The sequence below is a fragment of the Larimichthys crocea genome, chromosome IX (genome assembly GCF_000972845.2).
Source record: "Larimichthys crocea isolate SSNF chromosome IX, L_crocea_2.0, whole genome shotgun sequence".
NCBI classification, from domain to species: domain Eukaryota; kingdom Metazoa; phylum Chordata; class Actinopteri; family Sciaenidae; genus Larimichthys; species Larimichthys crocea.
In genome coordinates this window covers 4,387,975-4,401,180 of record NC_040019.1, presented here as the reverse complement: position 1 = coordinate 4,401,180, position 13,206 = coordinate 4,387,975, and the positions used below count along the sequence as shown (strand labels likewise).

General features: G+C 42.3%; 2 protein-coding genes across 3 annotated transcripts; one reads left to right on the top strand and one right to left on the bottom strand.

Moving 5' to 3' along the window:
• Positions 1-371: 371 nt before the first annotated feature.
• On the top strand, positions 372-6,775 carry hexb (hexosaminidase B (beta polypeptide)). Of its 2 annotated transcripts, none has more exons than XM_010755875.3 (14): positions 372-723; positions 830-981; positions 1,835-1,903; positions 2,938-2,984; positions 3,081-3,191; positions 3,274-3,375; positions 3,496-3,628; positions 3,759-3,939; positions 4,019-4,105; positions 4,201-4,273; positions 4,715-4,889; positions 6,077-6,167; positions 6,256-6,360; positions 6,456-6,775. In XM_010755875.3, the coding sequence occupies exons 1-14, from the start codon at positions 455-457 to the stop codon at positions 6,517-6,519; spliced, it is 1,659 nt and encodes a 552-aa protein (XP_010754177.2). In that variant the 5' UTR covers positions 372-454; the 3' UTR covers positions 6,520-6,775. The 2 variants fall into 2 exon arrangements, with proteins under 2 accessions (XP_010754177.2, XP_019124666.1); XM_019269121.2 differs by lacking the exon at positions 4,715-4,889 and adding an exon at positions 5,530-5,710 and having other exon boundaries at positions 373-723.
• A 209-nt stretch (positions 6,776-6,984) lies between these two features.
• gfm2 (GTP dependent ribosome recycling factor mitochondrial 2) lies at positions 6,985-13,206 on the bottom strand. Its single transcript, XM_010755874.3, has 20 exons — positions 13,000-13,206; positions 12,844-12,928; positions 10,821-10,866; positions 10,641-10,738; positions 10,424-10,549; positions 10,250-10,338; positions 10,058-10,146; positions 9,908-9,968; positions 9,514-9,699; positions 9,346-9,426; positions 9,111-9,259; positions 8,889-9,029; positions 8,701-8,800; positions 8,424-8,610; positions 8,254-8,330; positions 8,020-8,158; positions 7,741-7,926; positions 7,499-7,614; positions 7,242-7,424; positions 6,985-7,157 (listed from the first exon to the last, which is right to left on the bottom strand). The coding sequence occupies exons 1-20, from the start codon at positions 13,006-13,008 to the stop codon at positions 7,029-7,031; spliced, it is 2,277 nt and encodes a 758-aa protein (XP_010754176.2). The 5' UTR covers positions 13,009-13,206; the 3' UTR covers positions 6,985-7,028.

Here is a 13,206-nt window from a genome sequence, read left to right as displayed (position 1 = left end):
TTTTATTCTGTGGGTAGTTAAATCTCTGTGTATGCTACTTTTTAATTATTATTTTTTAAATTATATTTTGTGCATTAAGTATTATTTATTTAGGAAATTTTCTTGTGTGTTTATATGTAAATCGACAGTGCTGCCATGCAAAGGGGGGGGGGGGGCACCACTTAAAATCTTGCCCAGGGCGCCAAATCGGTTAGGACCGGGACTGCTGTACATGAATTAAACGTTACATTGTATCCTGTTTTTTTTTTTTACTTTAATACTATTCTCCAATAATGTTTTATACTGAATATAAAAGAGACATTTGTAGATTGTTTTTTGAAACATGCACAGGTTGGAGTTCCCCTTTAAATCTTTGCACAAACCAGACTTCCGCACCAGAAGTCCCGCCCGGCTCACTCCACATTATGCTGCTGCCTGATCGTCGGGTCTTGTGACTCTGCCGTGCTCCATCAACATGATCACTACTACATTGACACTGCTGTTGCTGAGCCTCGGTTTTTGCAAGGGGGGGCTGCAAGAAAACTACATCGATGACTTCGAGGAGACGGAGGAGGTCGAGGTCTTCGCCCAGCCTTCGAAATACGGATCCCTGTGGCCTCTGCCGCAGAAAGTGCAGATCTCGGAGGTTTCATTCAAGTTGAGCAGCTCCAGCTTCAAGATAGTTGACGCCAAGCAGTCATCGGCTGGTGCGAGCTGCAGCCTCCTGCAGGATGCGTACAGGAGGTGAGAAGCTGTTTTCATCTGCTGTGTGCTGCGTTCACGGACCTCCATCCATGCATCAGTCACCACATGACAAACAGGTTTTCCTCCCCTCCTCCTCTGTCAACAGGTATTTTGAATACATGTTTGGAAGTGGTAAAAGGCAGCAGCTGAACAAAGGCAGGCGGGGAGGGCCTTCAGAGGTGACAGAGCTTCAGGTGTGGATCACATCACCTGACTCTGAATGTGACGGTTACCCCAGCGTGTCATCTGACGAGTCATGTGAGTCTCTTCCTCATTGACAATCATATTTAATTTCTAATTATTGCACAGTCTCTGTGCAAGTAATGGATTTGAAGTGCTCCCTCCTACACCTCAGACATACTGTTACTCCAATTACTTTACAGATTAAGCTGTATCAGACACAGGGTTATAAAATATGTTAAAGATTAAAAGTGTGCACACATACTGCAGTATCGCTACTTTTACTTCTGTAAATGATCTAAATGCTTCACCCATGACTGCTTCTTGAGGGAAATGAATATTGCATTCTTCTGTTATCTGCAGGGATCTGTGGGTTAATCAGAATATTCATACTGTATGTTGCAAGTTTCTTTGATTATTGTGCAACACACACACACACACAAAAACAAATCTTACTTTATATGGTGGAAAGAAGGAAGAACATTTGCTCAAGTAATGTACCTCAGTACATTTCTAAAGGTTCTACTTTATGCTTCTACTCCACTACGTTTCCACCTTTTTAATGTAAATTTAATTTAAAAACATCTCACAAAAACCAACAAAGATTAGAGAAAAATACACACAGAATACAGATTAGTGTATCAGAAGGTGTGCAGGACTTTCACTTCTACTTTTACTCTTACTCATATTTTCACATTGTTGCGTTTGTACTTTTAAGAATACTTTGATAATAATGTGTTCAACCAGAGAAAGGGGCATAAATTTATGATTCACCGGTGGAATTGGAGATTGACACCAGGGTTAACACGGTTACTTCAGACCGAATGTTCAAAGCCCACCTAAATGCTTAAGACCCTGACTTGAGCACCATTATAACCACTTAGTGAGCTTGGCAAAAACACCGACTATGCGCAACTGTTTGTGTCCACAGATGAACTGACAGTGACAGATCAGCCGTATGCTGTGCTGAAAGCACCGAAGGTCTGGGGAGCCCTGCATGGTAGGTTCGTTTTGCCTGTAATTTCATAAATTCAAAGCAGACTCTGCATTAATGATGCAACTCACAACCATTTCCCCTTATCGATGGATCAGTAGATCACTATTTTGAAGTATTACACTTCCTCAGAGATCGTGATCATGTCTTTTAAAATGTTAGTTTTCTTGGACCACTGGTAGAGAATCCAAAGATATAAAAATCCCAATGATAAATAATAATTGGCCAGAAGCTGTGACTTCTCTATGATGGCAAGACAAGCCTAGGTTTTTGCTCGCCTGGCGCATTTGCCAAAAGATTTTTCAGCTTTCAGGTTTACTTTGTGGTTTTGCATCCAACTGACTGTGCACAGTAGCATTTCTCCCGCTAGTCTCGCCCGCAGGTTCCTGCTCAGCCCAGTGACGACTTCACAGATTTTTAAATCCCTTTTTCTTGGCATGAGGAAGCTCTTACAAATTTAAAACCTTCATGGATCAAAAAGTCATAAAAGAAAGAAAAACTGACTTTGTTTGTAGTTTGAGGTTTGTTGTGGAGAATTTTATTCCTTAATGCAGTCAGCTCAGTCAGAGAAAGTACACAGGAGTCCAAGATGTCATTTACTGACAGGTTTATTGAAGATTGATCAAGGAGAATGGAGGATTTCTCAGTACACTTGTCATGACATGATGCCGCCTCGATTCTGAACAAGCTGTCCTCTCTGCCTCGTCTGTATACCCTCTGTATGGTGCCACAACTAATCTGTGCAGTTATGCACCTGTTACCTGTATCTGTTGAGTCTAGGGAGTGAGACAGCCCTGTTCTCTAACCTTGGTCGCCATAGTAAAGATCAGAATGATCACAAACAGAAAACGCATATCTAACATGTGCATTCAAAAGCTGACGCGGTGGTAAAATGCTGACTCTGACGTGGCGTCACACTTTGTGACATGAAGTTACAGTTTGTGTTTGTTAATGTGGAACTCTTATCACGTCTCCAGGGTGCGTTATCAAGTGACTAACTTTGTACGGTATCATGGGACTTCGTTTCCATCATTTTTTAGGTCTGGAAACTTTCAGCCAGTTGGTGTATGAAGATCAATATGGAGCTGTAAGTGAAGGATCGCATGATTGCTTCTGAATTTTTATTCATAACGAGGATTTTTTGTTGAACGGGTCGGACTGATTTTTAACTTTCTCTTTTCAGAAAAGCATCAATTCAACCTCAATCAATGACTTCCCCAGATTTGCACACAGAGGCATCTTACTGGACACCTCTAGACATTTCCTGCCTATTAAAGTCATCTTGGCTAATCTGGTGCGTCAGTGATATTTTTTCCATTTCATTTTATTTTTGTCAGTTATATTAAAACATTTTTTTTCTTTGGTCATTCATACAGGAAGTAATGGCGTGGAACAAAATTAATGTTTTCCACTGGCACATTGTGGATGATCCATCCTTCCCCTATCTGAGCCGAACGTTCCCACAGCTGAGCCAGAAGGTCAGAGAGACTTGTTATTGGTGTTAAGGCTCAGCAAAGACGTGCAGCATTTTTATATTGGGGACTTTGTATTTGTCACAATCCACCAGAAGAACTTCAGTGTTGATATCTTGTTCACAGGGAGCTTTCCAGCCATACACACATGTGTATACACCCGCTGACGTGAAGATGGTGATTGAGTTCGCACGTCTCAGAGGCATCCGTGTTGTCCCAGAGTTTGACACTCCAGGACACACACAGTCTTGGGGCAAAGGTGGGTAACGGACCAGCATTTTCTTCTCTCCTTAAAGAAATTATTTTTCTTTCTAATACTATCTAACATTTAGCAAAAGATATATCTGAACACAGTAAACACATATCTACCACGTTTCTTTATCTCTCAGGCCAGCCCGATCTGCTCACACCCTGTTACTCCGGCTCCAAACCCTCTGGCACCTTTGGACCAGTGAACCCTATCCTGAACACCACGTATGAATTCATGACCCAGTTTTTCAAGGAGATCAGCACCGTGTTCCCCGATGCCTACGTTCACCTGGGAGGTGATGAGGTGGACTTCAGCTGCTGGTGAGACGATGTTAAAAAAAATTCAGCAGCATCAAGGTTCGAACAGTAGTTCATCTTGGCTGCCGTCTTTGTCCCACAGGAAGTCCAACCCGGACATTCAGAAGTTCATGGAACAGCAAGGCTTCGGACAAGACTACAAGAAACTGGAATCATTCTACATCCAAAAGTGTGTTGTTCATTTTATACTAGAGTCGGCTGTGTGTTCTCTATTCCTAAATATGAAAGCGAAATAATGTTTTCTGCCTGTTTTTGATCTGACAGACTTTTGGACATCGTCACCACTACCAAAAAGGGCTACATGATCTGGCAGGAGGTCTTTGACAATGGTGTTAAGGTATGAAAACAGGAATGGTGTTACATGGTGGTACAGTTTTTTCTATATTTATTACCATTTATAGGTTATTTGTGTCGTTTTTTTGTTGCTTTTCATTTTGTTGTTGAAGGAATAATTTGATATTTTGGGAAATAATCTTATTTGCCTTCATGTTGAAAATTAGATGAAAAGATCAATACTGCTCATGTCAAAACGCTAAATGTGCTTTTAATGGTCTTTTAATTAAGTAATTTGTTTCATCCAAACAGCATGTTGTGGTTTTAAGTAGGGGTAATTACTCCTAGGCAACTAGCAAAGACATTAAACCTCAATCTTCTTATCTAACGGTCAGCTCGAACGTGAATAAACGTATCTCCCAAAATGTCAAACTATTCCTTTTGATTAAAACCAACCACTCGTGTAGTGTCTTAAGTGCAGCAGCTTGGTCTGTAACTATTCCAGCTAAAGCCAGACACAGTAGTGCATGTGTGGATCGGCGGTGGCTCTAATGAGGAGATGAGCAGGGTGACGGACGCAGGGTACACCACCATCCTCTCCGCCCCATGGTACCTAGATTACATTAGCTACGCGCAGGACTGGCAGAAGTACTACAAGGTTGAGCCACTCAGCTTCAACGGTCAGTTTCTCCAACAGTGGTTTCTTATGTCAAATCAATTTTATTTGGTGGAAGAAAACTTTGATTTGGGCAGAAAGAGAAAATCTGGATTTTGTTCAACAGGCTTACGCTTAAATAACTGCACAGCTGTGACCGAGTCAGACATGAAGTGAACACGGGACCGCGTGGTTGGTGGTTTTCAAGTGTCTTTTTTTTTTTTTTTTAATAGATTGATGTAGTTCCACAGTGGAGGACCAATTCTGGCGTATTTGAAGCAATGATCCAATAAGATAAACACTAAATATAATGAGTAAACAATGCAGCATGATAAGAAGGCACACCCCTCATCTTGGGTGTCCTGGGTTTAAATCCACCAGCCGCCAAGGGGAAAAAATAAGTCAGGTTTGGTCCTTCATAAAACTGGACCAAGACGAAAGTTGGACTGAATCTTTTTTTTTTTTTATTCCAAACACGTAACCACGTTACCATGCAGATTCAAGTTCTGCAGTAAGTAAAAACACAAAAGACACATTAATGTCTTAAATGGACTCAAAACAATAGAAGGCTCGGACATTTTCGTCTTTGTTCCACCCCATTCTCCATTTTTTTTTTTTTTTTTTATCTTGCTGACATTGATATTATATGTATGTGTGCTGTGTAGTTGAAACCAGACACACTTATCCACGTTTGGAAAGGAAACCAGCAGCAATACCAGAATGAGATGGCTATGGTTACATCATCAGGGTACAAGACCCTGCTGTCCACTCCCTGGTACCTGAACCGTATCTCCTACGGCCAGGACTGGCAGGGCCATTACAAGGCCGACCCACAGGATTTCAAGGGTTTGTGTCTGCATGATTGACTTATGTAGCAAGACTTTTTTTTTTTTTTTTTTCCCTTAGTATTTACATACTGCCGTTGTAACTTTGCCCCGCTTATGATTCAGTTTTATTGTTCTGTTGTTGGTCTGACTTTGGATTTTATTAGCTGTATTGACTCTTAACACAGATCTGTCTTAAAGAGGTTTGTCACTCCTGTGCAAGTACGTGTAAGCCTGTTGAATAAACAGAGGGGAATTATGTTAATATTTCACTTCATGATTAAGTTTAAACGTTGTATTCATTCATCACTCTGGTCCAGGGGAGTTTTAGATTCCCTGGACGTTGTTTGGGCTGCCGGATCTCATCAAATATAACATTTCGAAACAGGAACTGAAGCACAAAAGAAGCTTGTGATTGGTGGAGAAGCCTGTTTGTGGGGAGAGTATGTGGACGCCACCAACCTCACACCCAGACTCTGGTACTTCATAAACTCTTATCAGAAAACACATGGACTATGACACATCACAGGACTGTAGACTTATCTTTTTTTTTTCTTTTGGTTATAGGCCTCGTGCTAGTGCTGTGGCAGAGCGGCTGTGGAGCGCTAAGGATGTGACAGACATCAACGATGCCTACAACAGACTGTCTGCGCACCGCTGCCGTATGGTGGAGTACGTATCTGATCTCTCTACATACTATTCAAATATAATAAATATTAAACATAACATATAAAACATCTTCATCATTAACTCTTTCCCTCTCTTAGTCGTGGGATCCCAGCTCAGCCGCTGTTTTATGGCTTCTGTCCCCACGAGTACAAAGGGATCTAAACCAACCGAGCGGCTGGACGTGGGAGCGAGAAAGGGAAGCACATCCACATACCATCAGCACCATGCTTATATTTGAAAACGAGAAATCAAATGCTACACTGCCTTTGTGGAGATCACTGTATCAATGCTGAGACACATCATTCTTTTTAGATCTGCACATTAATGTCAAACATGAAGAAGATGATGAATTTCTGAATGCACTCATTGCTTTTTATGAATGTTTGTAAAATTGACTGAATAAAATCTTTACATTTTAGGTACTAGTCTCATGTTGTTTGTTGTTTTTTTTTTTTTTAAAAGGATATGAAATACTTTGTTTTACATCAAACACTTTTTTTATTGTCCTCTTTCCTGCAGTGGGTATTAAAGCTATAAAGCGCATCTTATTCAGTCTACTTGTCAGTAGTCAAGTCTTTACTGGGGGTCCTGGAAAAGTCTTTTCAGGCTTCTCTCTCAGATCGTTGGTCCCATTGCTGAACTGTTGCACGTTGTTAAAAACTGGGGGGGGGTCACAGTAAACCAGACAGTTTTTTAAGTAAGGTGTTCTGGTCCTGAGGGTTCATGGTCTCATAGGTGTCCAGCTCCAGAGAGAAGGTGGCATTGCCGGATGTCAGCGTTCGCAGGACGGTGGAATAGCCCTTTTAGAAATAAACAGGTATGAATAGTAAATTAAGGTGACTCATTAAACCAAAAGCTACAGTTTGAACTGAACGTCATCTCACCATCGTCTCTGCAAGGGGCACAGCTGCTAGCAGCACCTTGTTGTCGTGGCGACTCTGGATATCTCGAACTGTTCCTCGTCTTTGGGCTAAGTCCCCCAGCACGGAGCTAAGGTGCTCCTCCCCGACAGTCACCTCCAGTGACATCACCGGCTCCAGGACCTGACCACCTGCTAGCCTTAGGGCCTGCATCCAAAGAACCAGAGCTATCGATTAATCCTGTAGTTTACAATATGACATGGGAAGCTATGGTGGTTTACCTTAAGCATGCAGCGGGACACACAGGCGGACACCATAGCAGGAGACGTCCCTGGTTCCATGTTGACACTTCGGATCAGTGTGGACACACCCAGTAAAGGATATCCTAGCAATGGACCTTAAGGTGGATGCAGGCATTGAGAACATGAACTGGGTGCAGTTACTTTTGAAATAATACAAGATAAGGAATACAAAAATGGTAGGACGAGTTTGCAAGAGAATAATGAGTTTCATTCAACGATACCTTGAAGATATGAGCTGTGTACACCGTTCTCTACTGCCTCTTTCATTTCTGCTGCTAGCTGTACCCCCAGTTCCTCTGTGAAAGCGAATTCACACGAACCACCTGAAGAGAAGATGTCCACAGGTCTGACGGCCAGCTCCACTGTCGCAACATGTCGTCTCTCCCCAACAGTACGGTCCAGCGTATCTACATTGTAAAGAAAAGTTGCGGACAAGTAAAGAATGTCATCCCCCCACCCTTAAATGAATGCACCGACTAAGAAATGTGTGTTTGTTGTACCTGTAGTAGAGACCTCATGGAGAATAGTCTCCCTGTAAGCCACCTGTAGTGGTCCAAGGTGAGTCTCGATGCCATACTCTCTTCTGATTCGATCGTGGATTATCTCGATGTGCAGCTCTCCCATGCCACACAAAATAGTCTTGAGAAATTGAGAGAGTGACAGACGTTTAGTTGACTTATTGTGGCAGATGCTCTGACTGAAAAAGGTCCTGGTTATTTCAATGATGGTATCACCTGGCCAGAATCAGGGTCAACCCTGACTTTAAGACTGGGGTCTTCTCTCTGGAGGCAGGTAAGTGCATTTTCAAGATCTTTCAGGAAAAAAATAAAAATACAACGTGTGAGTTGAGTGACAGCCGGCTTTCTGGCACACGTGCATCAAAGCTATAATCTGTGTCACTGACCAGCCTGCTTGGCCATGGTTGGTGGTTCTATGGTGCAGAAGAAAACTGGATCAGGGACCTCAACCCCTGAGAGGACCACGCTCACATCCTCTCCTCGCTTCTTTCCTAGTCCACCATCATTGTGGGCTCGGCGGGCTGCAGCTGCTGCTGAAGCCTTCGATGAGGCGATGGTGTCACCTGTGATGGTCTTACGTGAAAGCAGAAAACATAAATATCTATCATCTGATGGGAAAATCTTCAAAATAGCAAAGAAGGAATGTGATGTGTGAAGCTTTACCTGCTTCAGTCCCACAGTCAGAGCGATGTTTCCCGCCGTCATGGAGGGGATTTCTACAAGCTGATCAGCAAACGGCACCAGCAGTCTGCTCATCCTCTCGCTACATAAAAACATAATACAAAAAAAATATTCTTTTAGTAGGTTAGAGATCACTCAGGCTTGTGTAGCTGAAATGAAAAACTACGTACGTGCTGTTCCTGTTGATGTTGTGGACAGCAGTCTGTGGTTTAAGAGTGCCTGAGTAAATCCTAACAAATACCAAAGGACCACGTTGCTTGTCGTGGACAACCTTGAAGGCCAGAGCACACAAGTCATCCTTGTACCACCGCCTGTTGGATGACAAACAGTTAACTCGGTACCATAAAAAAAGTTAGGTGTAAGTTAGTTATAGGTTAAAAGGATTTACTCACACCAGGTCATGGTGCCGTTCATTCGGGGCAGGCAGGTAGGCAGTGATGGCATCTAAAAGAGGCTGAACACCTTTATTTCTCAAAGAGCTGCCACAGAGAACCGGGACGCCTTTACGGGCCAGAGTCAACCGTCGCACAGCCTCCTGCAGCTGGAGAAACATCAGCACTGTTCACTCTGTATTCACAGTGCTACTTTTCAGGATTATACTGCGGTGCCATGCAACACAACACTTACTTTGATGGCGGGAACGGCATCAAAATTGTCACTGAAATTGGTCAGCAGCAGTTCAGCAAACTCGTCGTCCAGATCGGCAACCTGTGATTGAGAACAGAAACGAACAAATCTGGAACATCTGCACGTTTCCGTTTACAGCTCTCAACATTGTCAACAAGTGTTATGTACCTGCTCAATTAAAGCCGCCCTGGCCTCGTTCACCTCCTGCAGAAGTTCCGGCTCATGCGACTGGTCAAGAGGTTTGCTTTCAAACATCCGTCCATCGTCTCCTGAAGATCTTAACTTCCATATCAGCTTCTGGTTGGTTAACAAGTCAACCACACCGGAGAAGTTTTTGCCAGTGCCGACAGGAATCTATGAAACAGGGTGGCTCTCCATGAGACAACACACATATTATGTCTTTGTAGAAGATCAATTGTGCCTGCTTGTTGCAACTGAAACCACTTCTTAGTAAACCAGTAATCACAGCTTTATTCAGCCACATTCTTATTAGTAATTGCGACTTGTATGGCATGTAATAGTTACCATTCATCAAGAGATGTGTGTTTTTCTTAAGGCCTACCTGCAGGAGGACGGGATTGGCTTTCAACTTCTGTTTTATGCTCTCAATGGAAAAATTTAAGCTGAGAGAGCAAAAAAAAAAGAAAGACCAGTTACATTTTGGAAAATAAGAAAGAAAACCCAGATTTGCTCGCACTGTGAAGTCACTCACTTTGCTCCGGGCTTGTCCATCTTATTCAGGAAACAAACACAGGGAACGTGGTGCTTCTCTGCTTGTCTCCACACGGTCAGAGTCTGAGCCTGTTGGCGTTTTTTTTTTTTCGAGGCAAGAGACTGCGTTCAGAGTGCGCGCAATAATACAACAAAGCAAACGTTTGAATGAAAAGAGACGCGGCGTGCTAACCTCGACGCCGGCAGAGGCATCAAACACGGCAACGGCCCCGTCAAGAACACGAAGCGCCCGCTCTACCTCCAGAGTGAAGTCAACGTGTCCTGTAATCACACACAGAGTAATGTTTGACTGGCTGCTCCTTCTCACTGTTGGAATGTTTTATCCTCACAGCGAAGGCATTTCTACCTGGGGTGTCTATAAGGTTTATTCTATAACTTTTCCAATCAAATGTGACTGCAGCCGACTGTATGGTGATGCCACGCTCCCTCTCTTGAGCCATGAAATCTGTCACTGTATCCCCATCGTCCACATCTGAAATTAAAGAGACAAAAACAAGCAGGTAGTCTTTGGGTAATGCAGAGTTAGCAATGTCCACATATTGTTTTTTCAACATCCTGCACACCTCCTAGTGCTCTCGTATAGCCAGAGTAATAAAGCATCCTTTCAGTGGTTGTTGTCTTTCCCGCGTCGATGTGGGCCATGATGCCGATATTTCGGATCCTGCAGATACAGTGAACGAGTTAAAAGAGCTTCGAACACAGTTTAATATAAAGAGCAGAGACAGCAGAATGGAATTACTTACTTGGATATATCAGGATTGACCACAGCCCGCAATGATTTGACATCATCTACAACAGGGAACATGAAGTATTATAATGTTATCCATTATCTTACTGATGGAAGGATTAATCATTTAATGTTTATCAGTTACAGCAGCCTAAAGTGAAGTTTTAAAACTGTGTGTGTAGTTTAAACACACCAGAAAAAGTACATGTTGAGTTTCAGAATGTCATTCTTGACTGTGCAAGCATCAGTTGACAAAACTTAAACCATTTCATAGCTGTTCTGGAGCTTTAGCTGAGGCTTTTATCCAAAGCGACTCACAAAAAGGGAGGCAATCAAAGTACAGTGCAACAAGGACAAGTTAGTATAGCAAAAAGTACAACTCATATAGAATCAAGTAACAGTTCTAGGGAGTATAGATTCAGCATGTCCAGTTTGTAGCAGGGCCGGCCCTAGGCATTTAGTGGCCCTATCACAATTATGTTCTAATACAGGATTTCAGCATTGAGGAGCAATTGGGCTACATTCACGATTTTATTAGAATTTTGTAAGAATCACTATCAAGTTTCAGGTTGTTCCTGTAACCATAGTAACTCACAGTGCCAGAGGGGAGGGAGAGACGATGTGCTGCTGCCAGAAGAAACACAGAATGAACCTGTTTTTGTCAGACGTGTTCTCACAACACCGTGTCTCAAAATGAAGCAGTCAGTCAAAAAAACTGTGGACTGGATGTGTGGCGCGGGAGCGTGTGTAAAAGGGTTAATTGCGTGATTGAGTTGGCAGCCCCTGAACGAGTCAGTCAATTTAACGCTGTAAAAAGTGAGGGGCGAGCAACATAAGTCCAAGTTAATGTGTGGCCCCCCTATGACTGCATAGTCTGCTTATGCCAGCGGTGCCCTGGTTTGTAGTGTAAGGAGAAGAAGTATTCTCAGGAGTTTTTAGACAAGGTAGACGTAACACATTCCACCAACAGGGAACAAGACAGTCATATCATATGATCTTCATTAGCAGATGTGTATTGTTATGGAATTTTCTATCCTTTGGTTACACAGGGTTTGCGCATGGGCCTTGAGGTCATGGTCAGTGACAGCACTAAACTTTCTCTCTCTTTGCAAGGCCGCTGTTTGGATTGCTGAAGGAGTGCAGGTGCCAACCTGAGAACATGAACAGACAACAGTGGCTCCAGACTAGAATGTGTTGAAGGTGAACACTAAGATGAGTTTTCCCTTTGACTAGAGTTGTGTTAGTATTAGTTATATTTTATATCCAAATGGTACTCCCCTAGCAGGTCTCTACTGTCCTTGTACTACTGATTTATAATTATCTCTCCCTGCCAGCTTCAGTAAATCAGAGGCCAACTAATTAGACGTACACGAGACATGCAAAAGACAGGATACACACACACACACTATCTATATGAGTTAAAACATCTGCACCTCAATATAATCCTAATTTTTATAACACCATTGATTTTTGCCGATTTCAGAATCAGAAGAAATACTTTATTAATCCCTGTAGGGAAATTGTTTTTGTTACCGCAGCTCCCAAATGGTAAGTGACAGCAAGAAAACAGTAGTAAGAAAACAAAACTTTAACAATATACCCTATACAATATCCTATTTTTAAACACTATATACACACATGTATAAATAACAGTTAAATAGAACCATTAACAGTAAAAAATAAAAACCAAGTAACAGTGAACTGTGCACCACAATACATGATCAGCCGTCATATGATTATTTTCTTTAGACTGTACATCCCACGCTCAGAAAAAAGAAGTACATTTGATTGCATGACAACAAGGCTGATGAAGATCATGCGATATGATCAAAAGTTCAACTACTAAATGGATCGTGCGACTGTCAGTGTTCTGTCAACTAATCATTCTATAACTTATAATGTGAAATTAAGAAAATCCATAAACATGCATACAACTTAAACCAGCAGCATTTCTGTTGTTTGATGAGTTATTAGTTAATTGACTAATTAAAGCATCAGTTCATCATAATTATCTATAGTTAGTTATGAAAACAACGTACCTGGGAGAAAGCTGTAGCACCTCTTTACATGAGAGCTCACTCTGCATCTGCAGCACCGGAGCCCAGCAGTTAATATATACCTCCCCTGCAATGACAGCAGTCAATGAAGTCAACATGATATTCACTGTATCTTACTATATTTTGATTATATCTTACCCAGATCATCCTGCTTTAACGTCCTGCAGGCTCTAACGAGGAACTTTAATGTCTGAATGTTTCCCTCCGAGCTTCAGACTGAAACATAGTGAAGCAATGTCAGCCCATTTCTAAATAAACCCAGCACAGAAATACTGAAAGTGTTCACATGTCCTACAGCACAACATCACGCCTGCATGACGTCATGACGTCCGGCTCCAAAACACG